This window comes from Cyprinodon tularosa, unplaced genomic scaffold (assembly GCF_016077235.1).
Source record: "Cyprinodon tularosa strain WSP-4 unplaced genomic scaffold, ASM1607723v1 ctg196, whole genome shotgun sequence".
NCBI classification, from domain to species: domain Eukaryota; kingdom Metazoa; phylum Chordata; class Actinopteri; order Cyprinodontiformes; family Cyprinodontidae; genus Cyprinodon; species Cyprinodon tularosa.
In genome coordinates this window covers 432,636-452,688 of record NW_024038715.1, presented here as the reverse complement: position 1 = coordinate 452,688, position 20,053 = coordinate 432,636, and the positions used below count along the sequence as shown (strand labels likewise).

At 36.6% G+C, this 20,053-nt stretch overlaps 2 protein-coding genes across 2 annotated transcripts; one reads left to right on the top strand and one right to left on the bottom strand.

The window, feature by feature from the left end:
* Nucleotides 1–555: 555 nt before the first annotated feature.
* Nucleotides 556–15,409, top strand: pde6b (phosphodiesterase 6B, cGMP-specific, rod, beta). The gene is made up of 24 exons (XM_038283677.1): nucleotides 556–751; nucleotides 829–1,078; nucleotides 1,173–1,484; nucleotides 3,438–3,590; nucleotides 5,296–5,385; nucleotides 5,486–5,626; nucleotides 5,717–5,791; nucleotides 5,906–5,970; nucleotides 6,128–6,194; nucleotides 6,277–6,324; nucleotides 7,043–7,192; nucleotides 7,306–7,449; nucleotides 8,159–8,224; nucleotides 8,381–8,530; nucleotides 8,616–8,723; nucleotides 8,827–8,936; nucleotides 11,713–11,800; nucleotides 11,879–11,979; nucleotides 12,068–12,175; nucleotides 12,247–12,310; nucleotides 12,394–12,468; nucleotides 12,760–12,843; nucleotides 13,032–13,185; nucleotides 13,928–15,409. Exons 2-24 carry the CDS (start codon nucleotides 920–922, stop codon nucleotides 13,978–13,980), a joined length of 2,565 nt encoding a protein of 854 aa, XP_038139605.1. The 5' UTR covers nucleotides 556–751; nucleotides 829–919; the 3' UTR covers nucleotides 13,981–15,409.
* A 506-nt stretch (nucleotides 15,410–15,915) lies between these two features.
* LOC119782644 (ATP synthase subunit e, mitochondrial-like) lies at nucleotides 15,916–19,270 on the bottom strand. The gene is made up of 4 exons (XM_038283678.1): nucleotides 19,134–19,270; nucleotides 18,451–18,505; nucleotides 16,116–16,214; nucleotides 15,916–15,998 (listed from the first exon to the last, which is right to left on the bottom strand). The coding sequence occupies exons 1-4, from the start codon at nucleotides 19,167–19,169 to the stop codon at nucleotides 15,973–15,975; spliced, it is 216 nt and encodes a 71-aa protein (XP_038139606.1). The 5' UTR covers nucleotides 19,170–19,270; the 3' UTR covers nucleotides 15,916–15,972.
* Between the last annotated feature and the right edge of the window lie 783 nt (nucleotides 19,271–20,053).

The following is a 20,053-nucleotide window of genomic DNA, read 5'->3' as shown; positions in this document are numbered from 1 at the left end:
CCTCCTAGCTCTGAATGAAAGGATTAGTTTTCCTTTGGAAATGCAGGACATCCACTTTAAGTCACAATAAGGGAATAAATTTGCTTACAGAAAAGATAAATAGTCGGGGTGTAAGATTCAAAGTCTCTATCTGAAGAAAATGGGCTCATGTGGTGGGGAACCCTTTTTAATAGAGTTTAACATATTTTAGAGGTTAACAGATGAATCATATTGAACACATGAAACCTATATACATTTAGAATAACATGTCCGTTTAAAATGAATTTAATTTGTAATGTGGAAATGTGCTTTATATTTAGATTAACTGAAACTGATGGGGTTGCATCAGTAACTTATTTTAACATGTTTTATCAAATATTCAGGAAATTACGGTTTTCAATCTTGTTGCTACTCTGTATAAAAACACCTCACCCAATATTTTTTCCCTTTTACTAAAAGATCTGGTCTGAAGACTAGACTCAGACAGATTTTGATCTGAACGCACTGCTGCAGAGCGAAGGCTGGGTCCTTTGGCCCACATATCTGTTACTACATGATCAGCTGATGAGTTTAGTATAGGTAGATCCCTGCTAACCTTCAGCACTATCTGCTGATGACAGAGGGATTGCTGGGATTCTGCCCTCTGACTACTCCTCAGGGCTCTCCCTCTTGCAGTCCACTCATCCTACTAACAGGGGGATTATTACATTTTTTTTTTATCCTGCATTTGAATGTGTTCACATATTTTTACCCAAATCTGTGCATCACCTGGGTAAGATTTGTTAATATAGATAAAAAGGAATTTGGTGCATAACTTTTGTTTTGCTTATTCGTGGTTTCTTGTTGAAGTGGTTGCTCCATAAGAGCAGCGTTGGAGCTCCATTAAGCAGAGGAGGGAGAGGGTAAGGAATATCTGTAAGAAGAAGAGAAACTAGAAACAATGGGTGTACAACAAGCAGACGTGGAGAAGTTCCTCCAGGACAATCCTGCATTTGCTACAAAGTATTTTGCCAAAACAATTAGCCCTTCTTCAATATCAAAGATATCAGGACTCCCAGAGAAAGAAGTTGACTTTGGAAAGCTAGAGGAGCTTTGCCGGGTAAGTTTGACGTTTGTTGATTATTTAAAATAAAAACAGATCGATCTTTGTGAATTAAAGAAAAAGATTATGATTTTTTCTTTTTTTTTTAAAGATTGAAGAAAGCCGAATAATGTTTGACCTGATCAAAGACATGCAAGAGAGCATCAACATGGAAAAAGTAATCTTCAAGATCCTGAAGCGACTTGGAGCTCTCATTCAAGCTGACCGCTGCAGCCTCTTCATGTACCGGCAGCGGAACGGCATTGGAGAGCTTGCAACGAGGCTCTTTAACGTCTCAACAAGTTCAGTCCTGGAGGACTGTGTGGTGCCCCCAGATTCAGAGATCGTCTATCCTCTTGACCTGGGAATAGTTGGCAACGTAGCCCTCACCAAGAAGAACGTCAATGTAAAAGATGTCAAACAGGTAAAGTAGGGTGGGGAGGACAGACAGACAGAGAGAGACAGACAGACGTTTGTGAGTCAGAGCAAAAAGACGCACCAGTTATGATGAGGCACATGGGCTGAGGCTAAGCAAACTAAGCTGCTACTTAGGGTCTTAATGGCCAAAAAGTGGCCTCAAATATTCTAGTTCTTTACATAAAAAGTCAAACCTAAATACTTCAGAGTGTTGTTAAAAGACACAATGGCTACTACTTCTGTTTAATAATCAAGAAAGGCCAACTCCAGTACTTGGGGGCCAGTGTACTGTAATATGTAGATTGGTCCCTGCTCCATCACAGCTGAATCACATAATTAGACATTTGGTAGGACTGAAGAGACTTGATTGCATACTGAGGAGCTACTGCAGCCATTTAATTCTGCTGCTTTGGACTAGAGACAAAGACAAAAGTTGCAAGGCAACGGTGCTCGAGGACTGAAGTTGGGGAGTGGCAGCCTAGTGGTTAGGGCATTGCGTTTGGACCCCAGAGGTTCTGAGTTCAAGCACCACTCCCACTTACTGACACTCTGGGATCCTGAGCAACACCCTTAACCCCGCACTGCTCCCTGGGCGCCAAACAATGGCAGCCTACTGCTCCCAGTTCATTTTGTTGCTTTCTATTGTGACAGTGTAGTGACAATAATGTTTAACTTTATTCTATTGTTTTTCACTAACAATTTACTGATTTAAAAAAAGAGGGAAATACAGGAATTAACAATATTGTTGGTGGATTCCAAATAATAAGCTCAAGTATTTTGACTTCAAGTCAAATTACTTTTGGGCCCTACACAACTTCATATCAGGTATTCAGCTCATCTCCCAATAAAACACCTGAAAATAATCTTAACGAAAATTAAACAGATATTTAAACTATTATGATTTAAAACGTTTTTTTCTTTGGTATCAAACGCAAAAATTCCATCATTTATATCTGAACAATGCTTTGAAATAGTGAACAGCACAACTGCCTCTTATTTGTTTCCACATTTACAGATGAAATCATTATTTGTTAGTATTATCATATATTTGGCCTATATTATTATTAACAATATACCCATGTGAATAATGGTAATAATGGTGTTTTATTATGTCACTTTTAGGAAGAAAGTTGGATACCTTTATTTTTACTGTGTAGAATTTTTCTCTTTTGAACCTTAGAAGCAAAATATGTATATATCTTTTTTTTTTATCTGACAAGTTTAACTTTGGAGCTACACGGTTTCTGTTCGAAAACATCCCTGTTTTTTTTTTTATCATTATGCACTTGGTGGATTTTTTTTTTTTTCACAAAAGCCTAAAATTTAAATTACTTTTTTAAATCAGGTTAATAAATGCACTTGTGCTTGTAGAGTCAATACAAAGTTTATTTGCATAATCATGTCTAAAACAATATGCTTGGTGCTCTGTGCTAGCCCCCATGTCCTGAATTATTCTGCTCCATTATCAGGATAAAAGGCATGTTAGTTAGGTTATGGTAAAGGTGTGTACTCCTCAGAACAACAGTAGCTCTGAACAAAGTATGGCAGTAAATCCCATTGTCAGACATAATCCATTTATACTCAGATCCCATCAGCCTCTGCTGTAGCTCTGGATTAAATGGTGCTCACATTCAACCAACATGTCAGCAGGAATCTAAAACAGATCAAAATTAGTATGCCTCAACTCTTTGCAGTCTGTGCATTCGAAGGAATAAAAAACAAAGAATAGGTTTACCTGAATCAAGCATTCCATCTTTACAGTATAAATAAAATCAGATGTGAGATAATAGCTTCGGCCTATTTACCAACAACTGTTTAGAATGTAAAGCATTTTTCTTTAAAAAAATCCCTGAAGTACCCACAATCCTTTATTAGATCAACATTTTTGTAAAATGTTCAGAACTCCATAAAAAACTACAACTTTGTTATATATATGTGTCTGATGTTTCTATATTTTCAGAGCCAGCACTTCAGCTCATTTGTTGATGAACTAACAGAATATGAGACCAGGTGCGTGCTGGCAGCGCCCATTCTCAATGGCAAAGACTTGGTGGGAGTGATTATGGCAGTGAACAAGACCACAGGACCACATTTCACTGCTCAGGATGAAGATGTAAGTGCAGCAAACAGTACAACTGATAAATCTTATTAACAGCTTCAAAATGTTTGCAAGAGATATTTTTGTTAGGACTGTCAATCAATCAATCAATCAATCAATCAATCTATCTATCTATCTATCTATCTATCTATCTATCTATCTATCTATCTATCTATCTATCTATCTATCTATCTATCTATCTATCTATCTATCTATCTATCTATCTATCTATCTATCTATCTATCTATCTATCTATCTATCTATCTATCTATCTATCTATCTATCTATCTATCTATCTATCTGTTCTGTTTACCCAGAGCTTTGTGAAATAAAACAAATCAGAAAAAGAAATGTAAAGAAATTGCCCCATTTCATAATTCTGGGTTTTAACTTTTTGAAAAAAGAGACATTTGCAAGGTTTTGATACATTTGATTTCACTGTATTTACAGTAAAAGATACAACAAAATGTTTACCTTTTGTCATATATTGATCAAAATGATGCCAAAAGAAAAAATATGGCTTCATACTTTTCATTCATTAGCACTATTTTATTTTTAAAAGATCAACTACTAACAAAATGCCTAATTAGTTTTAAAACACACTTTACAATTATCTTCATCTTTAGGTTATAATTTACTTGTAACTACCAGAATCTCATTTCAAGCTTATTGTTTTTCAATTAAAAACTAAACTAAAACTGTAAGATCAATACTCGAAATAATGAAAGAATAATCACAGAATATCCATTACCAGTCAGAGTTAAAATTGGTCTCATTTTGTGATATTATAACAAACAACACACTAATTGGATTTTATGTGATGGATCAGCAGAAAGTGATTCATAATTGTGTATTGGGAGAAATTATGTATTGAATTTTATGCTTGTTAGCATAACCGTAGAGCAGTTTTTAGCACTATGGCCTTGCAGCAAGAACGTCCTGAGTTTAATTCCTGGCCTACGGTCTTTCTACATGAAGTTTGCATGTTCGCCCTATGCATGCATAGGATTTCTCCAGGTACTCTGGCTTCCTCCCACAATATGACCGTTAGGTTGTTTGGTATATATAAATTGCCTTTAGGTGTGTGCATTGTTGTATGTCTCAGCCCTGTGATGGACAGATCACTTTTCCAGGAAGTATCCCTTCATTTTCCCATAGACTGCCAGAGAAAGGACCCACCCCCCCATGACCTTGACAGACAAGGGGAAGAAGACGGATGCTTAAAAATTAAATCTGAAATGTGTGCTTGTATTCAGCACCTTTTACTCTAAGACTCTAAAGTAGCCCTTTGAATGTCCACATATATCTATTTTGATCTCAATATAAATCTGGCTGTTTTTTTTTTTTTTCGAAAACTCTGATTTGTTTGAGAATTTTAGAGAACAAACAGCATCACAAAGACAAAATCACAATGAAGAAGTAGCTTTAACACTGTTGCCTTACAGCAATAAATTACTAAATATGGTATAAATTGAGATAAGAGCTATCATTTAGTTTGTAATTATTTAGGCTTTATTCAGTTAGCACACTCTCCCTGGGCAAATGTGGGTTCTCTCTGGATACTCCAGATGCTCACCACTGCGGGATACATGATTTTCTCCTACACTTCACCATTATGTGCAACTTCATGCTACATCACATGATATATATATTCATGCAGTTGCTGTGCAATAATGTGGAATTGATATGTAAACATGCGATTCATGTTTTTTGTTTGCAGCTCTTCTTGAAGTACCTGAAAATTGCTTCTCTGAACCTTAAGATCTTTCACCTAAGTTACCTCCACAACTGTGAGACACGTAAAGGACAGGTAGCAGCAAAAGCTTAGACAAACCCTTGTCATTTCTTTACCGTTCTGGTTCATTTAAAATCTGAAATTACATGTTAAAACTCTGTTATGTTCCTTACAGCTGCTGCTGTGGTCTGCCAACAAGGTGTTTGAAGAGCTGACTGACATTGAGCGACAGTTTCACAAAGCCTTGTACACAGTCAGAGCCTATCTTAACTGTGACCGTTATTCTGTGGGCTTACTAGACATGACAAAGGAAAAGGTTTGGTTCCTATCTTTAAGTTCTCACCTTAATTTGTTTGTTGTTGTTTTTTTACGTTATACTTACTGAATGTCCCCCTCCATGTTTTAGGAATTCTTTGACATCTGGCCGGTGTTGATGGGAGAGCAGGCCCCGTACAGCGGCCCTGTAACTCCTGATGGAAGGGTGCATTATTTCATCTAACTTTTCTTGTTTTATCACTTCTCTATTAAAGCCTTTATTTATTGGAACATTTCTTGTTTTGGTCTGTGTTTCTAATCTATCTAATTCACCCTTCAGGAGGTAATTTTCTACAAAGTGATCGACTACATCCTGCATGGAAAAGAAGACATCAAAGTTATTCCGTAAGTACATCAACGGTTCTCTGTTTCATGCTCGGTCACTGGAAACACTATTCACAGCGGTTTAAAAAGTATTATATTGATTATCATAAATCAGTTGCAGAATGGATGTAATTTATAGCCACATCTGCTGATGTTTCTCTTTCAATTTGTTACAAAGAACGCCACCTGCAGACCACTGGGCCTTGAGCAGCGGCCTTCCTACTTATGTTGCTGAGAGTGGATTTGTGAGTTTCTTTTTCAATTAGTGCAGCTATTTGTTAAATTATTTAATGCAAAATTAATTATTTTTCTTTTTTTTCCCTTTAGATTTGCAACATCATGAATGCAGCTGCTGATGAGACCTTTCAATTCCAGGTGAGACTTTTAACCTTTCCAGGTGTTTGACAAAGTCCCTTCTTTGCTAAAGATTGATCATTCACAATTAGCTAAGTCCTGCTCATGTCCCACTCTGATCTCAGATCAGTGGAAGACGACACGGTTAGGGATAGGGACCATCTTCAGAAAACATTAGAAATGGACTGATAGTCTTCTTTTTTTATATTATGACATAAAAACATAAAATTATATATATAAAAAAAATTTATACCAGCAAAATATAAGATATGGTCAGTCTTGAGATGAATGATGTCAAACTAAAGGAAAGACCAAAACAAACAATGAAAACCTAATTTTTAGGAGTAATAAAACCAATGTAAATTGAAAACTGGCACAAAAAATGTTAATCTATTAATCTATTCTTCTTTGAATACTTCTTTTGGAACTGCACGCTGATAAAAACTCGCAAATAAGTTGTTTGCTTAAGATTACAAACCATATACTAACTTCCTTTCAAACTATATTATAGAGTTAATAAAATAAATTACAACTTAGATGGAAAAAAACTCCATAAAGACATTTTTTTGCTCTAAATAGATTTGTATTATCAGCTCAAAATACTAATGGTTGATCATCACTCTTTGTGGAAACATGATTTATCCCAAAATTTAAGTTTAATATTGCTGGTGATGTTGATTTTTTCTTTTATGTTAAAATGGAAAGTTCTTTTAGCTGAGTTTTCTTTTTTTTATTGCAGAAAGAAGCCTTGGACAGCAGTGGCTGGACCATAAAGAATGTTCTCTCGCTTCCTATTGTTAACAAGAAAGAAGAAATAGTTGGTGTGGCAACCTTTTATAACAGGAAGGATGGAAAGCCTTTTGATGATCACGATGAAAATCTAATGGAGGTCAGGCAGATCTGTCTGTTTGTCAATTGACTAAATGAACTACATTCATAAAACAACACATTTCTAATATCTTTATAAAGTGGTGTTTTAAAGTTAATATCTCTGATTCGAAGGCTTTGACTCAGTTCCTGGGATGGTCAGTCCTGATATCAGATACGTATGATAAGATGAACAGGCTTGAGAACCGGAAGGACATCGCTCAGGACATGGTGCTCTACCATGTCAAATGTCGAAATGATGAGATCCAGAATGTCCTGGTCAGTGGAACTTTAAATTAAAATCATGAAAATTTAAATTCATTAGTTCCGTTCTACTCCAGAAATCTCTAATTACATGAATAGAAATGTACCCCAGAAAGTTGCCCTGGTATAAAGATGGTACTTTTTCTATCACCCTTTGAGCTTTGTTGAGGAAAAGCCATTGTTAAAAGCTAATTTATCTCGCATTGTATTTCAATCATCCCTGTTTCCCTACAAAAGTAATATATATATATTTTTGCTAACTATTATGGTTAAGATACTTTTACTTCACCTATATTAACAACCCCAGCATTCCCGGAAAGAAGATAATTAACATTCTTGAATTTCAGCTAACATTTTCTTTTTGGAAGGATAGACTATGTTTGCAAAATACATTTAAAATAATAACAGTTACTCAACCAAACAAGTTAAAAGGTGTGATGTATATGTTGTATTGACAGTATCAGGAGTCAAAACACACAGAAGGCATGAGAGACTAATGGTTTGGGGTTACTAAATGGACTGGGATAAAGGATTAGGGTTAAATAATGGAGGTGCAATTAATAAATATGGGTGTTATTGGTAAGGCTTAGAGAAGTCTATCACCTTGGTCAAAAAGAATAAGTGTATTTCACAGTCTTTTTAATTCTAAAGATATTTATATTTGCTTTTGAATTTTTCCCATTAGGTTTAATTAGTTAAAGTTAAAATGTCACTTTTTTTCTAGAACACAAGAGAGCTCTACAACTGCGAACCCTGGGAGTGTGAAGAAGAGGATCTTTTAGAGATTCTGGTAATGCTGAATTTGTATAGTACATATGTATATTGTATTCAGAATAGAAATAAAATGATACTGTAGTGTATGACCATGGAGAAAATGTAATTCAAAATACTTTTCATGCCTTCTTCTTTGTCACTTAGTTTACATATTCTCCTGTTATAATTTTAGAAAAAAGATCTCCCTCCTCTTATCAAGAAATATGAGATCTACGAGTTCCGCTTCTCGGATTTTAACTGCACAGAACTGGATCTGGTGAAGTGCGGGATTCAGATGTACTATGAAGTCGGCGTGGTGAAGAAGTTCCAGATCCCTCAAGAAGTAAAATAGTTGCATATAAAAAAAACATCTAGTTTTACTAAGGAGCACAACCAGATGGAGACATTACTATTTGTTTTCTATGAAGGTGCTGGTTCGTTTCATGTATTCAGTCAGTAAAGGCTACAGAAAAATCACCTACCACAACTGGCGTCACGGCTTCAACGTGGGACAGACCATGTTCACATTGTTAACGGTATTTGTTAAAAAAGAAACAAAAAACACACCCTTAAAACCAGTTCAGTTATTGTCTAATCTTCAAAATGCTTCATATTGATATTTTCGTCCTGTGTGCTCAGACAGGACATCTGAAGCGATACTACACAGATCTAGAAGTTATGGCTATGATCACAGCAGGATTTCTGCATGATATTGACCACCGGGGAACAAACAACTTGTACCAGGTCAAGTAAGTGAATACAATTTTTCCTCTCTTTACTCATTTAAATGGACTTCTTTTCATATAAAATAGTGTAAACTTCTGATGGAATAGTTATTTCAAAAAAGACAAATATGTTTTAAGATTGCTTGTTCTTCATATTAAACTGGATTTAAATTATTTAATGAACAATGCATTCCACTCAATTTAAAAGAATAGGATTTAGAAGAAACAAGTCAATAACAAGCCGAAATAACATGGAGATTCAAAAGTCTTTGCCTTAAATAAAACAATAAATTTTTTTATTGTTCTCTGAGGTATCAGAAACAGCGCTGAATTCTGTTTTAAATTGTTAGGATTATTGTTGTTGATGTGATGTGTGAGCCAGCTAAACCCTAATAATACCTGCCTGTTGTGTTAGAAATAATGGTTTCCAAACTAGTTAATATAATTAGGACAGTTCCTCTGTCAGGATAAAAGGTCATCTTCATTCTGCACATGGCAAAGATTTAGGAATGGAACGAGAGCAGTGTCCTTTATCTAAGAACAAAGTGTAATATTTTAAAAAAGCTTGAGCCATGGATGTCGCCTCCTCTACAAACGTGTATTACATAATGTGTGATCATGTTGCATACTGGAGTTGTATAAAATGCTTCTTTAACTGTGAGTCGGGGCCACTTCAACGAGATATGCCCCGGTTGATAAGCAGCTGTCTTCCATAACCCTAATTAACTTCTCTGGGCTGACTAAGATCACAATTTCTGTCATAATCTTTTGCCATGTCTCATTGATATTTAATACATATACATTATGTAGTGTTATTTAAAGAGTTTGTCATAAGTGAACTCTTCTCAGGAAAGAATCAGGGAGAGAAAGCTTCAAGGTGTAAACAGAGCTTTCCTTAACAAAATACACTATATTGCCAAAAGTATTTGCTCACCCATCCAAATTATTGGAATCAGGTGTTCCAATCACTTCCATGGCCACAGGTGTATAAATTCAAGCACCTAGGCATGCAGACTGTTTTTACAAACATTTGTGAAAGAATGGGTCGCTCTCAGGAGCTCAGTGAATTCCAGCGTGGAACTGTGATAGGATGCCACCTGTGCAACAAATCCAGTCGTGAAATTTCCTCGCTCCTAAATATTCCACAGTCAACTGTCAGCTGTATTATAAGAAAATGGAAGTGTTTGGGAACGACAGCAACTCAGCCACGAAGTGGTAGGCCACGTAAACTGACGGAGCGGGGTCAGCGGATGCTGACGCGCATAGTGCGAAGAGGTCGCCAACTTTCTGCAGAGTCAATCACTACAGACCTCCAAACTTCATGTGGCCTTCAGATTAGCTCAAGAACAGTGCGCAGAGAGCTTCATGGAATGGGTTTCCATGGTCGAGCAGCTGCATCCAAGCCATACATCACCAAGTGCAATGCAAAGCGTCGGATGCGGTGGTGTAAAGCACGCCGCCACTGGACTCTAGAGCAGTGGAGACGCGTTCTCTGGAGTGACGAATCGCGCTTCTCCATCTGGCAATCTGATGGACGGGTCTGGGTTTGGCGGTTGCCAGGAGAACGGTACTTGTCTGACTGCATTGTGCCAAGTGTAAAGTTTGGTGAAGGGGGGATTATGGTGTGAGGTTGTTTTTCAGGAGCTGGGCTTGGCCCCTTAGTTCCAGTGAAAGGAACTCTGAATGCTTCAGCATACCAAGACATTTTGGACAATTCCATGCTCCCAACTTTGTGGGAACAGTTTGGAGCTGGCCCCTTCCTCTTCCAACATGACTGTGCACCAGTGCACAAAGCAAGGTCCATAAAGACATGGATGACAGAGTCTGGTGTGGATGAACTTGACTGGCCTGCACAGAGTCCTGACCTCAACCCGATAGAACACCTTTGGGATGAATTAGAGCGGAGACTGAGAGCCAGGCCTTCTCGTCCAACATCAGTGTGCGACCTCACAAATGCGCTTCTGGAAGAATGGTCAAAAATTCCCATAAACACACTCCTAAACCTTGTGGACAGCCTTCCCAGAAGAGTTGAAGCTGTTCTAGCTGCAAAGGGTGGACCGACGTCATATTGAACCCTATGGATTAGGAACGGGATGTCACTTAAGCTCATATGTGAGTCAAGGCAGGTGAGCAAATACTTTTGGCAATATAGTGTATATCAGAACTGCATCCATATTTTGTTGAGTATCTGGATATAAATAAGCAGGTGACGCATTTGTTCAGACTTACCAGTGTTCATTTTAAAGAAAGACTCAACGCTATTTCTGAGAATTTGAATTGAAAAAGCCTCCTGGATGGGAAGCCAAATGTCCTTAAACTTGGAAACAAAGTCCAGTGGATTGCTTTAAAAAAAAAAAAAAAAAAAAAACATTTTTGGAATATATAGAAAGACAAATAAATTAATGAGAATTGAATAAATGAAAATGGTAAAACTGACTTTCACTCAAGCAGCAGATTTTACAATAATAGAAAAATTTATATATATGGAGTTTGACTTACACAAACACACACAAAGCTGACATTGGGAGCCAATGTCCTTAATATAAGTAAGATAAGTAAGTATAAGTAAGATTAAATAATACCACGTGACAAAAGTTCATCCTGTTCCATGGAAAAAAAGCTTTAAGGTTTTATAATTTTTCACACCGGTGTCCTATGTAAACTAGAAGATAAAATTGGACTGAATAAGAGTTTATAAGGTTTTGAGTTTTTAAATGTGTCAACGCTCAGTTTAATTTCAGATGGCTGAGGGGGATTTAACTGGCAAATATTTAGGAATTGTTCTTATATCCCTCATCAGATCTGGTAACCCTCTGGCCAAATTACACGGCTCCTCCATCCTGGAACGACACCATCTAGAGTTTGGAAAGTTCCTTCTCTCTGATGAGGTAACAGAAAATGGTGGAACTTGGTGTTTAACCTAACGTAAACTACCTGTCTTATCTAACTCTGCATTTTATCTGCAGTCACTGAATATCTACCAGAACCTGAACAGGCGGCAGGTTGATCATGTGATCCATCTTACCGATATTGCTATCATCGCCACTGACCTGGCTCTTTATTTCAAGTTAGTGCTGCCTCTCAACCTTGATCTAAACCTATTATATATTTATCATTGGTTTTAAATATATTAGATAATTAATTCTCTATCACAGGAAGCGAACAATGTTCCAAAAGATCGTGGACCTTTCAAAAACCTATGAAGATGAGAAGAAATGGGTGGACTTCATGTCTCTAGAAACAACCAGAAAAGAGATTGTCATGTGAGTGAAATAAAAGCATTCATGTTTCTTCAGTCCTGCACATTTCTAACTTTTGTAATTTGTTATTTCAGGGCCATGATGATGACAGCATGTGACTTGTCTGCCATCACAAAGCCCTGGGAAGTACAAAGCAAGGTTAGATTATTGGCAATGAAAAAAACTCAGCAAAGAAGAAAGCTGGTTGCTCAGTCACAAATCATTGTATCTTTATTCTTCAGGTTGCATTGTCTGTGGCTGCAGAGTTCTGGGAACAAGGTGATTTGGAGAGGACAGTGTTGGAACAGCAACCAATTGTGAGTTTGCAATTCTCTGAAAGTTAAAGTAGATTTGATAAATGCCTGCAGACACATTTAAGTTCATAACATAAAGAGATTTTATAAGAAAAAAATAATTTGTTTAGAATCAAGCTACATCCTCCACATATATTTTTACTATACTAAGTAAAATGTCTTGAAAATTTAGACTGCAAATGAGTAACAATGATATTGAAGCATAAACATAAAATAATCTTCTGAAAATAGTTTAAATTAATTATTTTGATAAATGACTTCGCCCTAACAATGACTGCATTGTCCTCTCCACAGCCAATGATGGACAGAAATAAAGCAGCAGACCTTCCAAAGCTCCAGTGTGGTTTCATTGACTTTGTCTGCACGTTTGTCTACAAGGTACTGCCTTCAATTGTTTCCTTGTGCACAACAAAGGCCATGCATGGTGTATTTGAAATTTATTGATATGTCTTTGATTTATGTAAACCAGAATGTAATTGTTGGGCCAAACCCAACCATCTGATTCATTTCTCGCTTCGTATTACATTTTCGTTGGTCTTTATTTTGTTTGTCTCATGTTTTCACAGGAGTTTTCTCGCTTCCATCCACAAATCACACCCATGCTTGATGGCATCCTTAACAACAGGAAAGAATGGAACGCAAAGAAAGAGGAATATGAGGCTAAACTTAAAGCCATAGAGGAAGAGAACGCTGCAAAAGAAGCTGCTAAGGCAGCAAAAGGTAACTCATTATGCTTGGTCACTATCTGATCGTTTGTTTCACCTAGTCAGACTAAGACATTAAATCTTTTGTTACGTCATCCCCACATGCTAATAATAATTACATTGATAACTTATACTTACAAAGTCCTAAGCTCTAACAATTGAAGTTTAGCAATGAATCTGTGTAGTTACTTCTCAACTTGGCAAAAGGGATCATGCTTATTTGCAGATCCCAGCTGCTTTTGTATAAGATGAAAATGGAACAGAACTGAGACTATAAGACAATTTATTACATTATTAAAAACTATAAAGGAAGAGGGGCGGATTCCTTTGCAAAAAACAAACACATAAGGAGACATAAACGAAAATCAATTTTAAAAATGTTCAGCTCAAAATATATATTTATATATACATTCATAAATTGCCAGGATCATTTCAGAAAAAAATGGGGGACTGCTGTTTTGTTGGAGTTTCTTCCCCAGTCTTCAACAATAATATTCATAGCTGGGATCACTGTCTCCACTATGGTTGCTTTACAGTCTTGTGGTGGTGTGCTGTGCACTCCAAAATCTAATAGTTTATTATCAGAGGTCTGAAGGAAATAGGATGTATATTGTTTGGGTGGCCTCCTATCGTAGTGATGAATGAACTCAACATGTTGGTTGTAGAAAACATTTAGCAACACATTCCTTACTACAAGAATGTTCCAGGCTTAATGTTCACTCAGAGATGTACTTTTTTTTCTTTTTTGTCTCATATAGGTGCTGCAAACAACCCCAGCGATGGAGGCTCCAAGACTTGCTCCATTTGCTAAAAGACACTGAAGATGGGAAATCCAGAATCATGTGAAAACTACAGGAAACATGTATCAGATTCACTGGCAAGCAAAAAAGTTATAAAATCAGGAACTTGAAAATGCTTTTATAAACCCATAAATACTTCTTCATAGAGAAAACTCTGCTCTTCTATACCAGGACAAGGACACCAGGACAGCACCGAGGTCCTGGAGATAATCTTGTATTTAAATAGAATGTTTAATTTGTTTTTTCATTTAAATCATTTTGTTCCAAAAAGATCAGTTACCTTTTAAGAATTATTACTAGGTTCTTATAGTGCTCCTGTTCTGAGCCTTGTTTCTTCTGTACAAATAATATTTTGTATGTTTTGTTTTTTGTTTCATTCTAGCAGGTGTCACAAAACCATTGTAAATACTTCACATAGCAAATAGTACACCTGCTCCATAAGTATTGTAATACACAAAAAGAAAACGTAGTTCTGTTAGATTTTTATGGACAAGTCTAGACTTTAACAAGGTCAAACTGAAAGTAGAACATTGACCACATAGTTTTTTTAATGGTCACTCCTTCCAGTCAATATTTACAAATGAGAGTCTGTTTACCTTGACTCCAGAGATCTATATCTACATTGTGCTAGAATTAGTGAGGCAAAGCAACAGGTTATTTCTGTGCAATAGATGTGTGAGAGTGCAATCAGTGAAGTCTGTAGTTGCTTCTCTGTGATGCCTTTTTAATGTACATACTGAGTCTGTGTGTATGCGTGTGTGTGGGAAAGAGCATGGCCAAGACAACATTTTATAAAGTACATGAAATGTTAAGATGGTTTTAAATTGCTTTAAAATAAGTCAGTATATTAAGCTCAGTGATGGAGATGAGTGGTGACCAAATGCTACATCTTCAAGAGAATGAAGAAGTTTATGCAACTAAATGAAGAAATTGACACGTCCTAAAGAAATGCAGAGAACGTGTAAACTATAAGAGATAAGGTCCAGGACCTGAACCCAGGACTGTGGTGCTGCGGGGCAGCAGTGCTTAACATTTTGACTCCTGGGAAACAAAAAGGTTTTAACCAACTAAAAGGAGCAGCCTGGCTTTAACAACATGTACATACTGCTTATCTTGTAAATATATAAATTCAAAAATATTTTTCAAGGTTAAATAGCAATGCTTATTTTTATTAGAGATCTGCAGAGGAGCTATCTGATAAATACGCAGCTCTCTCTGAACCACGAGTGCATCATTCTAGCCTAAATTACACTTTTTAGTAGAAATTGAGGCTTGGATGTATAAAAATAAATATATTAGGTAATATCTGAACCTGTATGTTGATACAGCTGTTATATATGTAATGCAGTTATTTTGTTTTGCAGCCAGAGTTAAAGCTTGCCTCATTGCCTGTTCCTTGTCTACAATGACGGCCCAAATAAAGCAGATGTATTTTTAAAGCTGTCTCAGTTTATTTTTTAAAAGTTAAACTCTATTCCCAGTAAAAATGAACTGACAGATCTGGTTTTCAAACCAGCAGTGGTAAGTTTTTTTTTCTTTTCTCAGACAGACTTTAAAAAAAAAAAGACATTTAAACAATAATTTCTAGAGTTGAACCATGAAACTAATACTAATTCACAAATACCTACTATCTTCTGTAGTGTTCTGTAACATTCATTAATATCGTTCCCTTTATAATGAGGGTTAGAATGTTACACAACTGAAGAGTATTGAAGGATAAATTCTGTCCACATTGCACTTTCTACTACTGGCCCCTGACCCTAATCCTTGGATTAAAGCTAAACTAGGCTGGGATTAGAGGAATGCTTTTCCCAGGGCTCATCTGTCTCTGAAGGACAGGAGTATGTATTCCAACTACCTGTAATGCCCCTGAAATGTTTCCATAGGAAAAAAATGATACTGTTTTGGTATGAAAGATCATCAAATAAAACACAGCCACACTAAAATGAAGGCATGAGAAACATTGGAGATTTTATTGAGATCAGGATTGGACCATAGGTAGTTCATTTGAGGATGGTGTCAGAATTTGCTGCAAAGGAAAAAACAAACAAAAACAGGAAAGTAAGTATAAAATACAAATATAAGAAAATTGTATGTAGTTGACCAAAAAGTGGAGAATATTACAAAAATATTGCTCCTTTTTTACCTTCCGACAGTTGTTTGTAGATGCGCTCCTGCTCTTCTCTGAGCTTCTTTTCTGCCTCCTCAACCCTCCTCTCCTCCTCAGCAATAGGCTTTAGGTAATCTTAAAAAACAAACAAAAACAGTACTGTCAGTTCAAAGAGTATTTCTGTAAGTACAAAATATAAACCCCCAAAAAAAGAGGGAAAAAAAATTATAAGCTAACATTTTCGAGATGGGTATTTCCTATGAGGGTGGAAGCATAATGCTTATGAGAAAGGTTGAAAGATCCGTGTTCAGGTAGGAATGAACTGGGCCACGTATGTTAGGATTCTAAGACACCTCCTTCGAACAGTGAGAGCATCAAAAAATGAAACATGGCTGGGTCTTCCAGCACGACCAGGGGTGGCTAAAATGCTTTTCAAGGTCCTAAAGTGGCCTAACCAGACTAAAGACCTCAAGTATAAATACCTACTTTTGACCCTAATTTACAAATACTGTACATTTAAAAATCCTACCATGCAATATCCTTTTTCCCCCTTCTCATTTTGTTTTTCATAGTTAAATTGTACATGTGATAAAAATTACAGAACTCTCCCATTTCCTCAAGGAGGAGAATTTGGAGAGATGACCCTCTGTATTATTGCAATGCTAGTAACCACATTAGTAATGTTGTGACCATTTACGCTAAATTTTTGTAGGTTGTAATTTCTACCAATTTAGTTTTCTTCTTTGGGTAGTTATTATATATTTAAGTTAAAGTAGAACCAAAATTTGTAATAAATTATTTTACATTTAGAATTGTTTAGATTACGTTGTTAAGTGTTAGACCCTCCAATTAATTTGAGTAATTAAGAACACACCAGGTGCTGGGTGGAGGTCGATTGTTTGGAAAATGTCTGGTGTGGAGTGTGGACGAGAGCACTTTTTTAGAGCTTCAAACATTAAATTGACATTAATTTTCGTTTAAACATTTTTAGTAATTATGTTGTCTCTGCTTTTATAATAAATAAATCAAGTAGGAAGTGCGTAAAAGAACAAAAACGACCTGTTACCAACCCGGCCTTTGTTGGAAATCTTGGTCTATTTGGAAAAGAAGCCCATGACAAGTAATATTGTTTATTTGAAACAATTGTCAGAGGAGGATTAGACTATATATATATATATTTAGCTGTTAGAAAAAGAAAAATTCGGGGAAAAAAGGCGCAAAATAAACAATCTTTAAGGTTAAGCTAATCTCTGTTCAACAGATCTGCATTTGGTAACGCTGGGACCCAAGTAATGGAAGTTCCTTTATCCCAAATTTAATGTGACTGTATATCAGCAATGAATCCTTTAGCTGCCCACTTAACCACACCCATCACCATGATGAAACATGGTGGGCCTCAGTGGAAAGGGTTGCCATTCTGTTGAGGCTGCAGCAAATTCAAATCTGTAACTTCTCCAGTAAGGGATTTAATGTCTGGAAAGATGCCAATTAACAGGTCTAACAAGTCTGCGGCTTCAAAACTTTTTTTTTTTCCAAGCATCAATGCAGCATGCTCCAGAAATGCCAGGCCCAACTTATTCAGCTCACTTTTGAAAAGGACCTGATGCAAAGATTCAAGTCTGAGTGGAAAGATGCACCGACAAGGAGGTTCAGCCTGAGAAATGCCGCCTCCTGCTTTACTGACTGGGGAAAGGTTAGTGCTGCAGACAATTAAAGTAGGTACAAACAGTAGTGTATAGGATTTTGCTGAAAGCGCGTTCACGACGCTACGGAAACCGCGGCAGACCAAACCAGATGAAAGTGCGCATTCAGCTCGGCAAAGAACTCATGCTCTTCCTCAACACTGAAGTCCTCAGACATTTTTCTTTCGTTGTTTCTTTCTTTGCACAGGTAAACAGCACATTTCTTCTTCTACGCTTGCATTATTGGCAGAGCAGACGATGACTGCGCACTTTCATCTGGTTCAGTCTGCCGGCTTCCGTAGCTTCATGAACGCGCAGGTGCGCGCTTTCAGGAAATCCTATACACTACTGTTTATGCTCTAAAAACATTCTAAATGACTTTGTTTCGAGTAAATTCTGGATGCCACCCACTCAGGACACTTGGAATACATTGGACCAGCAGTATGGAGGAATATTGACACGTTTTTTGTGGACTTTTATGGACCTTTCTGTCTCGGGCACCATAGACCTCCATTATTTGAATGTCAGCAGACAGCAAGAAGCCTCCCAGATCTCCAGATGCATTTGAGATATCAAAAAAGTACTCCAGAGTGTTGTTCAGCATGGGGGTGAGTAGAAAATGAAGGCTAATCATGTTTTGGGTGTACTATTCCTTTAAGACTAAGGTCTGGTGACGGGTCTGCACTTACCAAACCTCTGCTTCCCATACAGCATTCCCAACAGCAGAGCAGACCATCTGGCTGTCTGGAAACCAGAAAAAAACAAAACAAATCATTCTGCCAGCTGGTGCTGGTTAAAGTGCTGGTTAAAATAATATCATGTACAATTTGTATTAATCTAATAATTAAATGCCTTAAACAAGAAACAAAGTTTTCAGCAGAGATAGTTAAATAATGATAGTAATGTATGAATAAGTCCCATCACTATGCATCACAGAACTTGTCTTTTACTCATTCCTTTATAGACTATACAAATAGAACATTTTCAATATCAATTTATATAGAGGGAAAAGATGATTTTCATTAAATTGGTCCAAATTACAGATCATTAGACTTGCATTTATCACTAACCTCATAAGCCAGAAGATAAATAGATAGTAAAGTGAAATAGCAGTTCACTTTAGATAATACCAATAACGCGCTTTATATAACCCATATATGGAAGAAGTTAGTCGTTGTTCTGAGAAGCAAAATACATCTAACTGACTTCAATGTCACAGCTAGCAAGTGCCCGTTAGCATGCTACCAAAACAATGGCCTGGAAAACACTTTAGGTCCCTGTGTCTGTCTATAAAAGACAGTTTTAAGTTTATTTATCAAATTTCCATTAATAGGTAACTCCCACTGCATGCAAAATATATTTGTTATTTTACCTTGATTAGCGGTGACACTGCGACTGGAGGAGCCATGATGAAAGTGGACAGACCGACTTCTTCTTCTTCTTTTAGAATTTACCTGGCGGTTAGCAAACTAACTTAAGGCGCGTTTACCGCCACCTACCGAACTGGAGTGGGGACTGTTTGTTGATAGCTCAATGTGTACATTAAATAATTAGCCTCTTACACCCTAAGGGGGTATAAATAAATTTCTGCCTGACAAAAACACACAAAAGTAAATAACTTATAGCCTCAAAGCTATTAGATTTAAGAAGAAACTTTTGGTACGTCTGTAAAGGTAAGATGTCATAGAATGGTTTTCTGGTGTCAGCACCATTGTAGCTTTGACCCTGCCTGAAATATTAGGGACAAAATACAAAATATTTTGCATTTTTTGAACCTCGCCAAAATTTTCTTTGAAATAAACATTGCAAAACACTACCAAAATATTATTTATAGCACAAAAAAGTAGTACAGACTTTCAAATCTAAATGTTGTGTAAAAATATACCAAATTTGGACTCAATCAGATGAATCATATTTATTTTAGAATGGTATTAGTGAGAAATTTCTTAGGCGGAGAGGCCATTTTGGCACATTTATCCATAAATGTCACGAAACTGTGCCAAATATGTTTTTTACATCAATACTGGGGGTTTGGTAAAATTACGAGGTCATGTAGCAGCTGGACCCGCCGGTGGAACCCGTTTATTTTTATTCTTACTTTGTAATTATTTAAATACCAAACAGAAACCAGGATAAGCATTGTGTTAGTGCTCCCTGACGTTATACTCTATCTTTTATTATCAATTGTTAAAACACTTTACAGTACAGTATTTTATTGATTATCTTTTAACTGTTCACTGGTACGGTATGTTATTCTTATACATTTCTCATAGGTCCACATTTGTGTGAAAG

Coding starts and splice junctions, on each gene's coding strand:
- pde6b (XM_038283677.1), top strand. CDS start 920: ATGGGTGTACAACAAGCAGACGTGGAGAAGTTCCTCCAGGACAATCCT. Junction 5,971..6,127: donor GAAGACATCAAAGTTATTCC/GTAAGTACATCA, acceptor TTTGTTACAAAG/AACGCCACCTGCAGACCACT. Junction 8,531..8,615: donor AGTTCCAGATCCCTCAAGAA/GTAAAATAGTTG, acceptor TTTTCTATGAAG/GTGCTGGTTCGTTTCATGTA.
- LOC119782644 (XM_038283678.1), bottom strand. CDS start 19,169: ATGGCTCCTCCAGTCGCAGTGTCACCGCTAATCAAG. Junction 18,506..19,133: donor CAGTGTCACCGCTAATCAAG/GTAAAATAACAA, acceptor TCTGGTTTCCAG/ACAGCCAGATGGTCTGCTCT. Junction 16,215..18,450: donor GTATGGGAAGCAGAGGTTTG/GTAAGTGCAGAC, acceptor TTGTTTTTTAAG/ATTACCTAAAGCCTATTGCT.